General features: G+C 49.5%; 7 protein-coding genes and 1 non-coding gene across 9 annotated transcripts; 4 read left to right on the top strand and 4 right to left on the bottom strand.

The window, feature by feature from the left end:
- Positions 1-268: 268 nt before the first annotated feature.
- On the top strand, positions 269-3,350 carry TrAtP1_003158 (uncharacterized protein). Its single transcript, XM_014087721.3, has 2 exons — positions 269-1,733; positions 1,802-3,350. Exons 1-2 carry the CDS (start codon positions 905-907, stop codon positions 2,743-2,745), a joined length of 1,773 nt encoding a protein of 590 aa, XP_013943196.2. The 5' UTR covers positions 269-904; the 3' UTR covers positions 2,746-3,350.
- A 228-nt stretch (positions 3,351-3,578) lies between these two features.
- Positions 3,579-3,650, bottom strand: TrAtP1_003157. The gene has a single exon. It is a non-coding gene; the product is annotated as a tRNA-Arg (tRNA).
- A 4,480-nt stretch (positions 3,651-8,130) lies between these two features.
- Positions 8,131-9,246, top strand: TrAtP1_003156 (uncharacterized protein; the record flags this gene model as incomplete). Its single annotated transcript, XM_014087720.2, has 4 exons — positions 8,131-8,199; positions 8,407-8,497; positions 8,579-9,123; positions 9,181-9,246. 4 exons carry the CDS (start codon positions 8,131-8,133, stop codon positions 9,244-9,246), a joined length of 771 nt encoding a protein of 256 aa, XP_013943195.2.
- A 750-nt stretch (positions 9,247-9,996) lies between these two features.
- Positions 9,997-11,910, top strand: TrAtP1_003155 (uncharacterized protein). 2 transcript variants are annotated; one of them, XM_014087719.2, is made up of 3 exons: positions 9,997-10,268; positions 10,478-10,898; positions 10,972-11,910. In XM_014087719.2, the coding sequence occupies exons 1-3, from the start codon at positions 10,203-10,205 to the stop codon at positions 11,736-11,738; spliced, it is 1,254 nt and encodes a 417-aa protein (XP_013943194.1). In that variant the 5' UTR covers positions 9,997-10,202; the 3' UTR covers positions 11,739-11,910. The 2 variants fall into 2 exon arrangements, with proteins under 2 accessions (XP_013943194.1, XP_065967847.1); XM_066111768.1 differs by having other exon boundaries at positions 9,997-10,898.
- Positions 11,911-12,123: 213 nt separating this feature from the next.
- Positions 12,124-12,954, bottom strand: TrAtP1_003154 (uncharacterized protein; the record flags this gene model as incomplete). The annotated part of the gene is made up of 3 exons (XM_014087718.2): positions 12,124-12,163; positions 12,559-12,670; positions 12,828-12,954. 3 exons carry the CDS (start codon positions 12,952-12,954, stop codon positions 12,124-12,126), a joined length of 279 nt encoding a protein of 92 aa, XP_013943193.1.
- A 31-nt stretch (positions 12,955-12,985) lies between these two features.
- TrAtP1_003153 (uncharacterized protein) lies at positions 12,986-13,455 on the bottom strand (the record flags this gene model as incomplete). Its single annotated transcript, XM_066111767.1, has 2 exons — positions 12,986-13,341; positions 13,401-13,455. The coding sequence occupies 2 exons, from the start codon at positions 13,453-13,455 to the stop codon at positions 12,986-12,988; spliced, it is 411 nt and encodes a 136-aa protein (XP_065967846.1).
- A 433-nt stretch (positions 13,456-13,888) lies between these two features.
- TrAtP1_003152 (uncharacterized protein) lies at positions 13,889-18,497 on the top strand. Its single transcript, XM_066111766.1, has 2 exons — positions 13,889-16,400; positions 16,463-18,497. Exons 1-2 carry the CDS (start codon positions 14,518-14,520, stop codon positions 16,731-16,733), a joined length of 2,154 nt encoding a protein of 717 aa, XP_065967845.1. The 5' UTR covers positions 13,889-14,517; the 3' UTR covers positions 16,734-18,497.
- Positions 16,401-18,278, bottom strand: TrAtP1_003151 (uncharacterized protein). The gene has a single exon (XM_014087716.2). The coding sequence runs from the start codon at positions 18,233-18,235 to the stop codon at positions 17,243-17,245; it is 993 nt and encodes a 330-aa protein (XP_013943191.2). The 5' UTR covers positions 18,236-18,278; the 3' UTR covers positions 16,401-17,242.
- Positions 18,498-18,542: the final 45 nt, after the last annotated feature.

The following is an 18,542-nucleotide window of genomic DNA, read 5'->3' as shown; positions in this document are numbered from 1 at the left end:
TTAGCGGCTCGCTATCACCTAGCGGAAAAAGAGCGGTGACGACGTTTTTTTCTGTTCGTTCGTACAAGAACCATTGTGTCCTGTCAATGCTGGCCTGAAAGCAGTTTAGTGAGTCATTCGAGTTGTAGCTGGGGGGGCGAATCAGATCGCAGACCCCACCATGAGACTAAGGGAAAAAAAAAAAAAAAAGGTTTGGGAATGCACTTCTGGCAAGAGGTACCTGGTACCATGTACTATTTCACTCGCGGGGGCCTTCAAGATTTTTTTTTTCCTCTCCTCTCTTTTGCTGCATCATCCGCAATCAACCTTCAAGCCAGACAACGAAGTCGCCCTATAGCCCAGAATTCCCATTCAGAGTCCCCCAGTCAGAAACTTCGTCGAGCCACAATGCCTTCGGCCGTCGCTGAGCTGTAAACGCCCACTGCGGGCCGTGCCCATCACGGCTCGCAGTCCAGCAGTTCAACGAGTCTAATCAACAACATCTTCGACGTCAAGTTTTCCAACAGGTTTTTCCCGCTCTTGAGCTCGCATGCTCTTCCGAACAAACCTGTCTCTGAACCCGCCAAATTCTGCTAGTAGCCCGCTTTGATAGGGCCTTCAACGTCTCAATTGCTGGAAAAGGTTTTCGACAAGTCGAATCTTTAACAGCCATTACCTTTACGTTTCCCCCTCAACCCCCTTCCTACGACCAACCAGTCAGCATCCAATTCGACACCCCAACATATCGACTGAAAGAACAAAACAACCGCATCAAACGTATTGAACAAGCATAGATCACATTTACGCCGCATCTATTCATCCGCCCATCCCTCGTTTCAGCAAAAAAAAGCTCTCTAGAGCTAGCCCCCCTTATATAAAAGAAAATTTCCAGGCCCACAAGTTTATCTGAATACAACTATACATAATGTCTCGAAACATCCGTCAAAAGTATCCTGCAGCTGCGGCCAAAGCCCAAAAGCGCCGCCGCCTTTCGGATTCTTCCTCCTCTCTTGACCTCTCCGATGATGAAGGCTACTCAGCCGTGGAAGATATCAGCGACTCTGAGGACAACGATGAGGATGATGTAATAGCGGTCGAGGAGGAAACAATACTCTTAGAGGGTTTACCTATTCCCTCTCACGCTCCTCGACCGCTCTTGGAAGATGAAGACGATGAAGAAGAAGCAGAAGCAGAAGCAGAAGACGAAGCAGAAGATGCTGATGAAGAAGAAGAAGAAGAAGAGGAAGAGGAAGACGACGACGACGACGACGATGGAGACGAACACTTGGACGAAGATGCTGACAATGCAAGCTGGGCTGGCATCCTGTCAGACGTTGAAGATGGCCAAGCATCTGACTTCTATCACGACTCGAATCCTTTTGCCTCAGACCCCATCATAGAACGACATGTCCGTTTCGATATACCGGATAGCGACTCAGACTCTACTGAAACAGAAGATGACCACGCCGATCTTTTCCCCGATATCTTTGTCTCACAGAATTCTCTCGACCCTGCGTTCCGCAAAGAGATTGAACATGATACTGATGAATCGTCCGGTTCCAACTCCTTTTGGGATTATCATGGCCATTACGAAGAAGAAGGGGGAGACGACTCGGAGTCAGAAGCTGAAGAAATAGTCCGACAGCTCTCGGATGACGAAACCGTAGCTGCCGTGCCGACTCCTGACGCCACCAACGTGCCGGAAATTTTTACCCCTACCTTTGAAGAATCCCTAGAGCTTGACGGATACGAGTGTGAGTCCTACTACTTGAAGCGGGACAAGGGTGCCCTTTACTACCTTTTACTAATACCAATGATTCAGCTGATGGTGACACCACTGATGAGGAAGACATTCCTGAGCCTGTCATCCGCAAGAAGGCTCGACGTCCATCTAGTGCATTGAGCGACGAAGCTTCCGACTCGGAGGCGGATTCGCCTGTCAAATCAGAACGCGGCCAGCCTCGGGTGGGCCGCTTCAACCTGGACCGGTCTGATAAGAAACCCATTGCTGTCCTCAATCCCTTGACTCGCAAGATGATGATTTTTACTCCTCATCGACGGAGACATCTTGACTTGTCACCGGAGCAGTTCAACTTTCCCTGGGCGATAGAGGACCAGACCACTCCGCTGCTCAGCAACTCGGCCAACATGATGCTCAGTGCCATGTTCTCTTCCAATACATTCGGAGACTTTGTCAATGCTCAGACAATGGGCCCTGCGGAAGCATTCTTCCCCTTCCCCACCGAGACCAACGAAGATGATAGCTCAACATCTCCAAGCACGGATGGCGAGGATGACGATGAAGAAAAGCTTGACATCAACGACTTTATCACCTTTGGCGAAGCTGCCGATGACGAATCATCTGGCGATGAAGGTGATAATGACAAATGGGGTGCATCGCCCAAGCGTCCAGCCACGGCTTCTGGTGACATGGGAGCGCTGTCACATCTCAATTCGAACACTGTTGGCGCCTTCCGCCGCAATCAAATTAACCAACAGCTGATCCTGAGCAGCCAAGCGACTCAGGACTCACTGGCTTTCAGCGGTCCATACAACTACACCGCCCTGCGAGGTCTTAAATCTGACCGTTTCGATACTGCGACCGTGCCCTTGACCCCCATTCGACGGCACAAGAAGCAAATCAATGAATCGACCCGGAGCTCTCTGGAGTCAACCTCGACAAAGCGTAAAGCTCCAGGCGAAGCTAGCGAAAGTAACCATAAAAGGCACCGAAGCATTTCTGACGTGAATTCTCTACGGATATAATGCGTAGAGGAAGCTGCGCATGAAGCTACTAAATACGAGCGAGGACGGTGCATTGACGTGCCCCTGGCCTCAACATCTTGACACATTCATTCTGGCATCTCATTTCTTTTTGTTCTTCTCTCTCCATTTTGAACAATTCAACGAGGACTCGATATTTCGTCCCAGCGTTTACGAAAGTTGACGGCTTCTCCATCGGGTAGACGGCGTAGGCAGGAAACGGTCTTGGAAACAAGCTATGTCGTTATCGGGATACTAAACATGGTTATAGGAGAATCTCTCTGGGAACAAAAGCATTAGAAGCTCACATTCACGCCAAAAGTTTTTCTTTTCTTTGTGGTGCCCAAAGACAATGCAGGCGTGCTTTGGTCTTTGGGTAATCAAGACTTCCCTTTTGCGATTGCCGCGATACTAATGACTTAATGCCCATCAATGTGTGGAAACAGCCGAGTACATAGTCTCATTTTGAAGTTATGACTCTTATCACTTTGCATGTACAATGAACATGGTCTGAGGATTTCTCATGACTTTTTCTTCATTCGCTTTTTGTATTATTGCTATTGTTTCCTTTAGTATGTACGAATTGAATCGAAGATATTTCAAAGTTGAACTTTTTGCTCTTGCTATGTTTGTGTGCGTCTCGCGTGTGACCAGCCCCTTGCAATGTGACATTGTTAGGCGACGAACTGACAGGGATGTGAAGCCCCAAAAAAGAAGGAAGAAAAAAGCTAGCAAGGGTTGGTGGTTATTCAAGTAGGATCAGATCTCACAAGTGATCGAACAAACAAAAAGCAAGTAAACAAAAAAGGAAAAAAAATAAACGTTTGAGTCTAGTCCGATCTAGCCAGGACTCGAACCTGGAACCTTTGCCACCGGAAAGCAACGCGCTGCCATTGCGCCACTAGACCAATAGTTGTTGAATGAAAAAATTGTTTGAGTATATATGCATCAAAGAAACTGGGTGATTTATTGATGCTTCATTGAGAAGACTTGGTTGACTTCCTCGAAGTGTTTTTTATTGTGTGTAGATTACTTTGCGAATCCATCGTTTATCATCTTGTTTCATGCAATAATTGCCCAACTCCAAGTGCACCTATACACTATATATAAAGTTCTATTTACCTCATGCTCGTTCTTTCTACCCCCGCATTTGATACCATGGGAAGAAAGACGGAAGCTTTCGAGCGGGTGGCGTGTGTACCATTGACTTTTCCCGTCTGGCGGTAAAGGATTCATTCGACTCACTGACTCACCGGGACACCTTGTGACTCTTTTTTGGGTTTTGCCATGATGCATACATGGATATAAGCTGATATCGTTGGGTAGCATTATGCTGCCGGCGCGGGCTGTAGCGCCCGTTTTTGTGCATCTTCTTGGTGGCTTCAAGACACGTCAAACCAGATACTTTGCCCAATGGGCAGTTTAAGTAGTAGTGACATGATAAAGTTTGTGGGTGTCTTGATCTGAGAAGGGCGAGCTAATGTAAAATATTGGCCACGGGCCTTATCGTCGCCAGGTGTTCCTGTGGCTCCAAGTGGTAGATTGACCGAGCATGGGTGCTTGGTGTAAGTCGAAGTGGATATTGGATGCCAAATGAAAGCCATCTATGCAGCTAACATCTGCGGTTTGGCTTACGGCTGGCGGAGAACGGCAGACAGGATGCATGGTTTTGGCGACAGAGTATATGTACATGTGATGGGAAGTAATGTTGGTGGTAACCTGGGACGGGGTTAGGACGTACATGCAGCCAAGACTGAGTGAGCTGTGCATGTTGGATGTTGCCACAGGCGGTTTGCCGCGTGATGTTGGGCCGCTATAATGAGATGGAGTGATGGTAACAGTCTTTTGCGAAAAAGGCATATATCGGGGTAAATCTACGAGCCTCAATGCTTCGATTCTGTATAGACAGAAGTAATTTGGGAATATAACAAGCCATTCTTAATGATGAGTGTCCTGTTCACAACAAAAAAAAAAAAAAAAAAAAAAAAAAAAAAAAAAAAAAAGAGTTTGGAGGACTGCACTAGGTATGCATGATGCTCTCCCCCTGCAGATAAAGGCACGGTGCTATCAGATATCGATTTAGGAGAGGCAGAGATCCTCACCGTCGTTATCAGCATGCGTTTTCCATCTGTCCAATCCCAGTGTTGTCTGTATCGGCGTGCGTATATTGCGGACGTTCATTCGCTCTCGCTATTTGGCGAGTGCTTGTTGAGGTATGCAGAAGCGGTTACCGGGTAGGAGATGAATACGATTCAATGAGAGATCTGGCTTGGTATTGGTGAATGTGTATGAAAGAGGAAACTATCTACCCGAAATCTACCGATTTGTTCTGAATAGTAGTTATTAAGTATGATGTAATAGATACTGTTGAAATACTTGGTGCCTTGTTGGAGATGGCGATAATCAAGAGCTGGTGCTGAAACTGGAGCGAGACATGCTCATTCAGGGTTGATCACCTTTGGTGTTATTACGCTACGCCATTGATGCATCTTTTCAACCATCCTACTGCCAAACCACCATTCCCATGACTCATATGTAATTTGATTGGATTCTAGTTAACTGGAGTGGAAGAGAGGAACGTGCTATAGTATATCTGGCTTTACTCCAGTGTACATGTAATTGTAAGGATATTTGGCATTGGAGGTAGTAAAAGTTGATTATTATTCTTACTCTGGACTGAGAATGACGTTGTGTTTAACATTTTACACAAAAAATAGAAAAGGGAAAAGAGGGGGGGAAAAGAGGTGCATCGTAGGCGATATTATAAATGCATGAAAGATAAGCAGTAAAAGCCTTCCGTAGGACTTGGACCTTAGTGAAACTGGTAATAGTTGACGGAATTCTGTTATTCAACCGAGGGCTATTCCATTTCTAATGATGTTATGCAGAAGAATTCTTCAAATATAGTACAACGCATGCCGTTTCATTCCTCTTTCTAACGGCCCGAAATATCGTGAACGCGGTAGCTTATGCAGCGAATGGCATCCCTTTCAGTTTCAGGAGTATCAGGCTTAACAATGAGACATATTTTTTGCAGATATAAAGAAAAGGGGATTGTTGTTCAATTACCTTTTATTTTTCTTCTCCCTTTTCTTACCAGGGAAAGTGCCCTCACTGTAGATGCTCTTGGAGGCATCCATCCCTCGTGCCTAATAGATCTATCCTATCTGACATTGCGTATACTCTATAATACCCCTACTAACGAGCACTTACAATGCATTTGTCGAATAATATCACGCTGAAAGCAAGACGGGCTGCAGCCATGGCAAAGGAAGCGAGAGGCGTTTTGACATTGTCCATCTACTGAGTGAAGACTTTGCCAGTAGGGATCATGAAAAGAGCGATTGCAATATTGAGGTGAAGTATTAAGTTGATGAAGCCAAGCGTCTGGATTCAACCCGTACATAAAAGTGTAATAGCTGGCGATTTGGTACAGGACTGGTACCTTAGAAAGGGGAACAGCAACGGGAGGCTAGAAGAGACATAGTACGGGCATCTGTAAATGCTCCATATGTCAGCATATCACTTGCTTAAATATGCTGAAGTCAGCTATTCCAATTGTTATGAGCTTACAGACTGAACTGTCCATGCCACTCTTGGTAAGCACATGTGTCTAGATGAGCGAGACCATATCAGAACCTCTGGAAGCGCCATATTTAAAATAAATGCTTTTGGAAAGTCTCCTTAGGGTGTCAGTGCTCATAGCTCTAGAAGTGAGCAAGCAAATACAATTTTTTCTTTACCAGCGTTGAGCTTGATATACCACGTCTCGAGAAGGAGGCTTGGTTCATAGCAGGACTCCGAACCTAGGCAGTGGGACAATATATCGGAATATTTGATCATATATGCATCTTCTTATTGATACAGTTTGTGATAAATCGAGATTTAACACCAGTCACTCTATGACATTTGAGATAGATCAGTATATATTGTGTCTTCTAGCCTTGTGGGGATTTTAAAGATGACGAAGTCACGTCGAGTTGGATGAGCATGCGAAATATGGGCATATGTCATTCGAGGATTGCTACAAAGAATAAAGTTATAAGGCATGCTTTCGCTTTCTGGTACTTTGAAAACGCTTTTCTTGTATAAAGAAAGTATCGGCCTGACTGCGCAAAATACTTTAGACACCACGAGCGTGGAGTTTATTGGAGCAGGTATGGAGAATATGGAGAATCTGGGGTAATCTCCAAAAAAACCATTGACTAACTTACTAGCAGAAATCTTGAATATGGGAGCCATTGTGACGATAGCTGCTCAGCTTTGATACATTTTTTATTATTATACGGATACTGTAACCATGTGGCTGCCTGAGCTGCTGATTCATGCGAGAGGTGCAGATAGACAGCCAGGCACACGAAGATAGTTGTTGCTAAAATTATATATATAAGCCTAAGACAATAAACTAATATAGGCATATATGAAGTGCACAGCTACATCCACATAATATAATATTTATAGAATGATTTGATTGGCTAGCTGGCTTAGAGCAAAGATGGTGATAGTACGATACAGTCCTGGCGTTGCATAACACTGCTTGTAAGGGGCCTATTGTTGTTATCATGACTTGGCAAGACAGGAATGGACTAGAAAATGATCTTTAGTACGTAATACTGCTCTTTGGTTGGCTCAAGATCAAATACGAAACCAGTCCGGATTACTACGGTGATCTGCAGATCTCTAAGCTGGGCGCGCGGCTTTTTCTGGTTTCAGCAGCGTCAGACTTTCAAAGGGGACGCCACGTATGACAAAGATGTATCTGACTGCCGTATCTCTCGACCAAGGAAAAGTCTGTTGCTTGTTCTCATCATACGTGGGACGCAAGGAAGAGATGGAGAAATAGTCTCAAGACTGAAGTCCTGAGGGATGAGGAAATTAGTACTAGTGTTAGGGCCAGCGCCGCAACGTGGTTGTTGGTACTGGATTTCAACAGGGCCACTGCGCAGTAGACCGAGTACAGAGTACCGCTGATGCGTGGCGTGTGTATTACGAGGCGCAAACGTGGGGAAGAAGCACGAGACACGAAACAGAATCGCCTGCGCCATTCCACGGCCTCTCCGCACCGCCGTAATTTTTTTATCCTTTCAATCCTCCCTCAGCAGCATCTGTCCTTGCCCTGGTTCTTCTCCTTTGCCTCGTCTCTTACTCTGAGCACAGTCCCTGAACGACGACCCGACAGTGAACCAAGCAGTCAATCGCCTTGGCTTCCTGCCAGCGGATCTCCAAACCGTGTCACAGGCCGCTCGGAGCGTTTCCGTTGGCGCATCGCAGGCCCGCTGTCGTCATCGTCTCTGCTCCAGATCCACTCGGCAGGGGCTCCCTTCGCTGCGATAACGCCGTCATCGACGCCGCTCCAATAAATAGCATCAGCATCTTGAGTCCGCCATCATGGCCTGGGAGCTCAACCGACGACGCTTTTTCCGAGCCGTCAACAGCAAGTTCATCTATGGACGTTTGGTACGTGCGCCGCTACACGCAACGAGACATTTCTGGAGTTTTGCGCCGCGGATGCATTCGTTCGTTCCCTTGAGCTAGCGATTCATGTTCGCAGCCTCACACTCTCCCTACCCCATTCGCTCTACAACACCACCGCCCAGAAGGCCGTTGCCCTCCTTTTGCATAGACTCGCTAACTGACTGACTGATTGCTTTCACTTCTCAACAGCCTCTTCTCCACACCATCATCTTCATTATCGAAATGGCATTCGTTGCCCGGCTGACGGCGCGTTTCAATGCGTACTATGAAGCACGACCTCGTACGTCCCCACGGTTGATCATTCTACACTTGTCGTCTTCTAATTATACGTGATTGCTAACTCAAAGATCCGCATCCGCAGTCATGACCATGATGGTCACCAATGCCATCCTTGGTGGCATCGCCGATACCGTCGCGCAAACCATCACCTCTGTGCGCCAGCGGGCCCTCAGAAAGCCAGGCGGCATCACCAAGGACGATAACATTGCAATTGAGATACACGAGCTGGATGAAAAGAATCCGTTTTCAGACCGCGAGCTCATTCCCGACTCCAAGAGTCTGCCTCCGCCGTTCGACTTTGAGCGACTTACAAGATTCATGGCCTATGGTTTCTGCATGGCTCCAGTTCAATTCAGATGGTTCAAGTTTCTCTCATCAGTCTTCCCCATTACCAAGACAAGTGCATTTGGGCCTGCCATGAAGCGAGTTGCCTTTGACCAGCTCATCTTCGCGCCATTCGGTGTCGGCGTCTTCTTTACGGCCATAACTCTGGCTGAGGGAGGTGGTCGCCGCGGAGTCGCTCATAAGCTACGAGACATGTATGTCCCTACGCTCAAGGCCAACTATGTTCTTTGGCCCGCAGTGCAGGTTATCAACTTCCGCTTGATGCCCGTGCAGTTCCAGCTCGTGAGTTTTGATATCCAAACTATAATTTCTGTCCATGCAGCTAACGTTGTCAATTAGCCATTTGTCTCGACAGTTGGTATCGCCTGGACTGCCTATCTTTCCCTGACCAATGCGGCCGATTAAACTTCAGATAAGACGAGTTCCCACCTCGATGAAGTCTTTGATACGTCGGGAGTGCCACAGAGCGCTCAGTTGGGGAGGTATCGAGGGAAGAAGGTATGGCAGCTAACTCAATAGCCTCATCCCAGCCCATTAAACAAGATTCGATAAAAGTGGCAAGCACAGCAGAGCTGCCATTGAGAGAGTATGATACACGTCATTCTTAAGATGGAACATCCTGCTTTTTGTGACGGGAGTTTGCAAACAAAGTAGAGGCGTTTGGAGTTTTGGCTACATCACTCGTTCATTGGATGTGTACAAGCTGCTATGGCGTTTGAATTAAGGAGGCAACGTGACTCTGGATTTTATCGCTCATCGTTTTGTATAACGGTACAAAATCATAACAGATTCAAATGAAAAAAATAAATTAATTAACCAGAGGCAAAGAAGCAGCATTTACCAACTCTATAATCAGTCTGAGATAACGGTTCAGATCATTGAAGTGGTGATATGACCTGATTAAAGTCCGAATCTATGTGATATGTCACCGTCTATCATTCCAGACACAGGTGATAATGGCAAAGAACGTATTAAGCGTGATTTATGCCGTCGAATGGGCCTCACGTCACTCTGGCGTGGTCCGGATGCAGCAGCTTAATGGCTCTTGGTCCAATTGACTGGCCGCTGAGATACAGAGGGTGCCCCCACCACAGCTCCCTGTATTAATCAATCGATTAGCTGTAATCTATTGAATTGATTGCCCGTCCGTGCTTCCCAGCACCAGCACCAGCACCAGCACCAGCACCAGCACCAGCACCAGCACGGACCCCACCTCGCTGAACCCCTCCATCCTTCCTGGCCGTCGCAGCTCAAACTTCTGCGTGCTTTTTCCTTAAAACACAGAGCTCGCCTCTTCCTCCACAACGTCTTCTTTTGCAGCGCGAGTCTTGTTTCGCTTCACACGCCAGTATCCAGCCAAAATGTCTCTCTCCAACAAGCTGTCCATCACTGACGTCGACGTCAAGGGCAAGAGGGTCCTGATTCGGGTGAGTCCGGATTGCCCCGCCACTGCAGTGATGAAAAATGGAGGGGACCAAGTTGGGAGCTTTAGCATCGACGTCAAAGCTCTGCTAGAGGAGCGCCGTCGAGAAGGCTAATCTCTCGCTGGCTTTGGGCAATATGGGGATATTTGATAGCAGATGTCAGAAGCTTTGTTTGCTCGTATTTGGCTGACTGATGTGCTGTGTTTGTCCAGGTCGACTTCAACGTGCCCCTCGATGAGAACAAGAACATCACCAACCCCCAGCGAATTGCCGGTGCCATCCCCACCATCAAGCACGCTCTCGACAATGGCGCCAAGGCTGTCATCCTGATGTCCCACCTCGGACGTCCCAATGGCGCTGTCAACGCCAAGTACTCCCTCAAGCCTGTTGTTCCCAAGCTGGAGGAGCTCCTTGGCAAGCCCGTCACCTTTGCTCCCGACTGTGTCGGCCCCGAGGTCGAGGCCATTGTCAACAAGGCCGACAACGGCGCTGTTATCCTGCTGGAGAACCTCCGATTCCACATTGAGGAGGAGGGCAGCTCCAAGGACAAGGAGGGCAACAAGACCAAGGCCGACAAGGCCAAGGTTGAGGAGTTCCGCAAGGGCCTGACTGCTCTGGGCGACGTTTACGTCAGTAAGTGCAATACTCTCTCTCGTCTGGAAAGCTGTTTTGTTTTTACATGTGGCTAATTTGTGTCGCCAACTAGACGATGCTTTCGGCACTGCCCACCGTGCCCACTCTTCCATGGTTGGCGTTGACCTGCCCCAGAAGGCCGCCGGTTTCCTCATGAAGAAGGAGCTCGACTACTTCGCCAAGGCTCTCGAGTCCCCTCAGCGACCCTTCCTTGCCATCCTCGGTGGCGCCAAGGTCTCTGACAAGATCCAGCTCATTGACAACCTGCTTGACAAGGTCAACACCCTCATCATCTGCGGTGGCATGGCTTTCACCTTCAAGAAGGTCCTGGACAACCTCGCCATTGGTGACTCTCTCTTCGACAAGGCCGGTGCCGAGACCGTTCCCAAGCTGGTCGAGAAGGCCAAGGCCAAGAACGTCAAGATTGTCCTGCCTACCGACTTCATCACCGCCGACAAGTTCGACAAGGACGCCAACACTGGCCTCGCCACTGACAAGGACGGCATCCCCGATGGATGGATGGGCCTCGACTGTGGTGACGAGTCCATCAAGCTGTACAAGGAGGCCATTGACGAGGCCAAGACCATCCTGTGGAACGGCCCTGCTGGTGTCTTTGAGTTTGAGAAGTTCGCTGGCGGCACCAAGGCCACCCTTGACGCTGTCGTCGAGGGCTGCAAGAACGGCAAGATTGTCATCATTGGCGGTGGTGACACTGCTACCGTCGCTGCCAAGTATGGCGTCGAGGATAAGCTGAGCCACGTCTCCACTGGTGGCGGTGCCAGCTTGGAGCTGTTGGAGGGCAAGGAGCTCCCCGGTGTCACTGCTCTGTCCAGTAAGTAAATTGCATACCCTACTTATGGGTCAAATGAGCGAGAGGAATAAATTGATGACGGGGGGATATGGCATAAAAAGGTCGGCTCGGAGCACCCCATCTATAACGGAAAAAAGTATATAAACATATACCAGTGCGGATATGCAAAATAAAAAGGATTAACGTCATTATAAAGATGATTGTGCTTTCGTGTTGTCACCGTAGCTTGGTAAAGAGTATACAAATCACTAGCTTCCGCTTGAATCATGTCACATGGAGCACTTTTTTGTCTTTGTTCCTTGAATTAGAAGACCCAATCTATAAGTTTAACGTTCCTCACAAGCCCCGGTGACGTGATGTTGGCTCGCCCGACCGATGTCCCCGTCGTTCCGTGTTCTTCCCTCCTCCTCGAGTCTATCTCCGCTTGGCCGCCTCAACCTTTTTAAGCTCTTCCCTATGAATAGAAAAACACGTCAGGATCCGTGTACTCATAAGGAATAAAACAAAAAGCAAGGGAGTAGCAAGAGTGTGTATAAAGAAAATGTGATGAGAAATGGAAAGGGGAAAAAAAAAAATAAACCCCGCGAAAATAGTAAACATTATTAGTCCCATGTATATATATGTGTGTGTCTCCCATGCCAACGCGGATATTGGGCAGATTATTTAAACCATTGTGTGAAATAATATGAGAACAAAGCTTAAAATCAACAGTAGCTGCAGCAATGATATAGCAACGACAAAACAGTGTTATAAATCAGATATTTTCATCGAAAGCGACGACGGGGACGGAAATCGAGGGACAGCGCTGTGAGGAGAAGGGTAGAAACTAAGAGAGAGCCAACCACCCACTTGAGCTGATTCGAAAAGTCGTCGCTTGTGTCGTCGTCGTCCCAGCTCTCCTCCCACAGGTGCTTGGTTTCGCCGTTGCGCTGGGCGGCTTCGGTTTGGTCGGCGGGCCAGTCTGTTTGGAGAGGAAAAAGATTGACTTGGGTTAGCATGGCTGTTCTTTGTCTTTGGTTCTTTGGTATTTGCTCGTAGGGAGAAGGGCGAGAAAGGGAGAATGGAGTGCTTCGAAGGTGACCATAGGAGAGAGGAAAGGAGAGGAGGTGGTCATGTACCGTCGACGGGGAAGTCTTCGAACTCGTCGTCTTCACCTAGGGCCAGGTGCTTCTGCTCGGGCTTCTGCTGTTCATTTGGGGTGGACTGTTCGGGCTCAGCGACCTTGGGCTCTGTGGTTGATGCCATTTTGGGGAGAGAGTGATGATGCGGCGAGCTTTCAGCCTAGCGCTCGAGGTGGAATTGCGCTGGAGGTGTTATCGGACGAGGACTGAGAATGGCGATGGGCGGCGATGTTGTGGATAGCTGCTGGGGTGACGGAGATGAGAAGAGAGAGAGGGATGGCTGAGGCCCTGTCGTGGTTATCGTTGGCTGCTGTTGTTATTGTTGTTGATGCAAGGATTGGCCAGGGACTAGCTGGCGATGCTGGCTCGAGCTGACTGGTCGTGACGACTAGCTGTGGTTTCCTAGGAGCCCCCAGGCAGTGAAGCGGCAGCGGTGCGGCCGGTGCCGGAAGAACGTTGGGTCCGGGGAGCTGCAGGTCGCTGCGCTGCGCTGCGCTGAGCACGCCGTCCACTGTGATGACGGGCATCAGTGTTGCGGCTTTTAGTGCCGGAGGTGCCTGAGCGGCTTACCGTTTTTGCCTGTTTTAGGGGACTGGCATCTGCGGGCGGACCTTTTTAGGGGCATGATCGAGCCCAAGGATACAGCGAGGGGCGCCTATAACCGAAAAAGCGCGCGGACTAGGAGATCGCGTGGCGAATACTATTGTTCCTCGTGCCTGTTTTCTCTTGTTTAATTCTCTTACGGATGCGGCGGCAGAAACGGGAATATGTAATATCAATAGTCTTGACGTCTATAAAGGAATCGACGGAACGGTATGACGAAAGACTCCCTGCCGTACCTATGTACAAAAATGGGTAAAAAACAGCAGCGAGTAAAATGAGGGCCGCGCAATGTGTAGATGTCATCTCCTGGGCTTAACGGACTCGTCGCTCCGGAATTCCGCAGAGATCCCGGGGCTGAGCGTATTGATGATTACCGAGCTGATTGAGGGCATAAGAAACGGAATTGACGTCCTCTTCACTGGGTGTTTAGTATAAAGCCAAATTAAGCCCGGCGGGCCTCCGGGGAGAGACGCCCCCACGGCGAAAACTCGACTTTCTACAACTACCTACAACCGCAGCTTCTTTTTTCTCCTCTTTTCTTCTCTTTCCCTTCTATATGACCGGGTGGCTTCTTTACACTACTTGGTTTCTCAATTTCTTGTTTGCCTTGTTTTTCTTGTTGCTGTCGAGCATTGGCCTACGCTGCTTTCTGCACTCAACGGCTGCCAGCAAATCGAGTAGCCACGAGGGGTGCATGCATGCATGGCATAAGCGTCTATTTCTCTGATTCTTACTACTAGCACTACTGATCCTTTTTTTTTTTTTTTTTTTTGGCGGCAATTTTTCTTTCATGCGGGATTGTTAGTCGACGCAGCGGTGCCCTATCATCTGTCACTCTCGCCGACTACTTAATTAGCTGAGCCACCCTCCCAGTTCGAAGGGTGCCCGATATCTCGCAGATCTTGTAAGCGAAGAGGCGTGTTGCACTGGGAGGATTAAATACGACGCCGATACGCCTCGATCTTGGCACTCAGCCTCACTCGCGGCAGCTGTCTTATTTGACGGCTTTATTTACCTGATATCGCTCTTTTCTTTTTGCAGCACCAATTGCTTTCGTCACGGCCAGACACAGGTTTTGTCCACCATGAGTCGTTTAGCCGGTTGGTTCCGCTCTGGCGCGAAAACCGAAAATGGTTCCAACTCGAGCCTTGCCGCCACGGATAGCATCGTCAAGGAGAAGGAGAACTTGGTGGAGGCAATGAATTGGATCGAGCTCATCATGAACGACGACATTGACGGCGCCTGGGAGAAGTTGCAGACGGGCGACTCCTCCTTCCACGAAATGGGCTCTGCGGTGGCCTTCTTCATGCGATCCGTGCTGGGCTTTGAGAAGCAGATCATGACTGAGGCCACGGCAAGACTGAATGACTGTGAAACCAGGGCGTGGTCAGATCTCAAACGGGCGCAGAAGCACGGCGCGGCTTACAACAGCAGTAAGCTCTATCCGCCGGGGACCGAGTACGAGTTGATCATTGCCGAGACGCAGCTGATGGGCGCCGTCGTGGGCGTGCTGCACGAGAGCCTGGTCGAGGCCATGAAGAGCTTCTACAAGCTGCGAAAGGCGTTCCTGACGCTCGATGCCATTGTGGCGTCGGAGGAAAAGATTTTCAAGAAACCGACTCCGGGCTCATCCCGCATGTCGCTCATAGGGAGCAGCTCACCTGCCGATGGATCGGAGACGGAGTCTAATGGAAACACGGCAACGCCTAGTGGAAGTGACTCGGAGACCTTTGTAGATGCCAGGGAAACTCTGTCCGGACTGCAGACGCCAAGCGATCAGACCGATGCTTCGTCGACGTCGGCGGCCTCGAAGCTGGAGAAGCTGAGCATTAGCAAGCTGGAGGATACGTCGAAACTGAGCCTGCGGTCTAGAGATTCCGATTTGAGCTCAGACGTCGAACTGGACAATCCCGTCGACAAGTTCATTCACTCTGGAGCCAACATGTGTTTTGGAGTCTTATTGCTCATCCTCAGTCTCATCCCTCCTGCCTTCTCACGCATCCTCTCCGTTGTTGGATTCCATGGGGATCGGCGACGAGCTGTCAAGATGCTCTGGAAGTCGGCTGCGCACTCCAATATCAACGGCGCCGTGGCGGGCATGATGCTGTTGGTGTATTACAACGGACTGCTTGGAGCCGCGGACATTCTGCCGGATCGCAGAGACTATGATGAGGATGCCGAGGCTGTCGGACCCCCGATTGAAAAATGCGAGCAGCTCTTGGCTGAGATGCGACGACGATATCCCGACTCACAGCTGTGGCGAGTGGAGGAATCGAGAATGCTGGCAAACGAACGAAAGATTACGGAAGCATTGGAATTGCTCAGGTCGGGCAAGGAGTCGAAAATGAAGCAGGTTGCTGCTCTCAACAACTTTGAGCTATCACTGGACGCCATGATGTCCTACGAATGGGTGCTGATGCGCGATTCATTCCTGAGGTGCTTGGAAGTCAACGACTGGAGCCCATCACTCTACTACTACCTGGCTGGCTGCGCGTCTTTGGAGCTTTACCGAGACGCTTTTCACAGCGGCGACAAGGACGAGGCAAGACGACAAAAGGTCAAGACGGAAGACTTCTTCCGCAAAGCGCCAACGGTGACTGGCAAGAAGCGACTCATGGCACGCCAACTGCCTCTGGAGACATTCTTACAGCGAAAGGTTCAGAAGTGGGAGGACCGAGCCAAAGCCTTGGGCGTTGATTTGGCGGATGTTACTGGATCAAGCCCTGCACTGGAGATGTGCTACGTGTGGAATGGACAGAAGCGCATGGGCACAGCACAGCTGGAGAAGGGGCTTGATTATCTCAAGTGGGAGAGATGCACTGCGAGCAAGGAAGTCGTAGCCAAGATTCAAGAAGAGAAGGATGAAATGGCTGTGTGGGCGGTGAGCATGGCATCGTTGCTTAGAGGTCTGGGCAAGCTGGACGAGGCTAGAACACTGCTGCAGGAGAAGGTCATTGCTCACGACCGGTAAGTGCATTTTTCTACGCGAGGAATTTAAAGAAAAATTGCTAACAAGAATAAAAATGCAGATCTGTCTTCAAAGGCACCTCCAAGGATGACTATGTCCTGCCATCCGCCACTTATGAACTGGGTGCCATTGCGTGGGCTGAGTGCTGCAATCTTCCAGAGGGCGAAGCTAAAGAAATTCTGGAGTTTAGACGCCAGAAGATGGTGGCATGCGAGGAGCAGCTCAACAAAGTCAAGGTCTGGGAGGCCTACGTCTTGGATACGAGAATCGGCTTAAGAGCGCAGAGCGGATTGGAAACTCTAGCTTGGTTTAAGAAGAAGAATGGGTGGTGAAGTGGACATGGTTTGGAAGTAAAGATTTTTTTTTGGACAGGGATCATATATGGGTTGGATTTTTTTTTTTTTTTTTTTTTTACACAAATCGGCATTAAAGGGATTAACTAGACGAATGCATGCGATACTGCTTCGCCCGGCTCTTATCTGGGATTTGATCATGGGGGATTATATATAAACGGACGGCTACTATGGCGTTTGTGTCACGGGTAGGGCGTATAGATTTATACAGAGGGAGATGAGACTTTCGGGGGGGACAAAGCATAAAGGCTGTATTGATATTTGCATATGCATATTGGGCATAGATAGATTGGAGGCTCTTTCATTATCATACATCATCCTCTTTTAAACTTTCAGTGCATGGACTGCCTGGTAGTTGGAATAAATACATGGAAAAAAAAAAATGACTACACTAATAAATATCATCATGGTATCAAATACTGCTTTATTCAAAACAAAACTTTCCAAAAAAACAAACAAACAAGCAGTTGACTTTTATAATCAGACCCTCACTGCGATGCCTTCTTCCTACTGCTCCTCCTCGTCTTCACCCCCTCCCTCACCGCACTCATGCCCTGATCAATCTTCTTGGACGACCGCTCCTTGACACGATGCTTGTCCGCCTCCCTCTTGACATCCTCCAGCACATCCCTCCCCTTGCTCGTCCCGCTGACCCAGTCCAGGATGCCCCACGAGCCGTAGTTGGACGTGCCCTTGCCCGCGTAGTGGATCGCCGAGCGCTGCACGATGCCGCCCATGATGATGCCCGGAACGACGGTGTAGCCCGACATGGCGAGGGTTTCCTCGAGCGTGCAGATGGTCAGGACGAAGAAGTAGGTGAGGATGTGCGGGCGCAGCAGCACGGCGGAGAGGTACAGCGGCAGGAAGCGGTAGAAGAGCAGCGGCAGCGGGTGGTCGGCCATGAGGCGGAGGCTGAAGGGCGCGCCGGCCTTTGCGTGCGCGTAGGCTTGATGGCGCTTGGACAGCCAGCGGTAGGATTTGCCGTGGAGGACGAAGCGGTGGATGTAGTAGAGGAGCGTCTCGCGCGCCGAGAGCAGGACGAGGACGTGCTTGGCGATGCCCCACGGCAGCGGCAGCGTCGTGGTTGTTTTGAAGACGGGCTCGTTGAAGACGAGCATGAAGACGAAGCTCAGAGCCCCTTCAATGGCCGTCATGATGGCCAGGTTTAGCAGCACCAGGCCGAGCAGCTTGGCGAGCGCGGCGGCATCGCGGGGAGGCAGGGCGGAGCGCCCGCCGTGCTTGATGCCCTCTGCGAGGCTGGGCAGCGAGACGTCGAAGAAGAGCGTGGCGAGCGAGGGGATGAGGAAAAAGACTATTCGGATGGCGAGGATGCCAAAGATGTGCACGACAATGGGCGGCTGCGAGAGCACGAGGGTGGACCAGGTCATGTAGAAGAAGAGCAGGTTGAGCGAGGTGGACCACGAGGAGAGGGCCGGGCCGAGGAGGTACCCGAAGATGGGGAGCGAGAAGAGGACGTCCATGGCTTGGAGGGGTCCTGTTGTTGATATTTCCAATTGAGTGAATCTGGTGATGATACTCAGTATAGCTCTTGGTGTTTGTGTTGGCGGTGAGAAGTTGTAAGCTCCATGTACGGGGGTTTGGTGGCAAAATAACGTTGGGTTGATGTATGCAGGTACCGCGGAGCTTAAAAAAAAGAAAGACTCACTAGATAGAGAGATCACGATTACGAAATAAGTTCTCGCTTTAGCTCTCTCTGGAGAAAAATCTTGATTTTTATGTGTGTGCCGAATGCATCTCTCACCAAAGCTGTGGTTCATGGTGGGTGCT

Source organism: Trichoderma atroviride, chromosome 2 (assembly GCF_020647795.1).
Source record: "Trichoderma atroviride chromosome 2, complete sequence".
Classification (NCBI taxonomy): Eukaryota; Fungi; Ascomycota; class Sordariomycetes; order Hypocreales; family Hypocreaceae; genus Trichoderma; species Trichoderma atroviride.
Note: the sequence above shows the minus strand (reverse complement) of the source record. Positions and strands in the feature narration are given on the sequence as shown.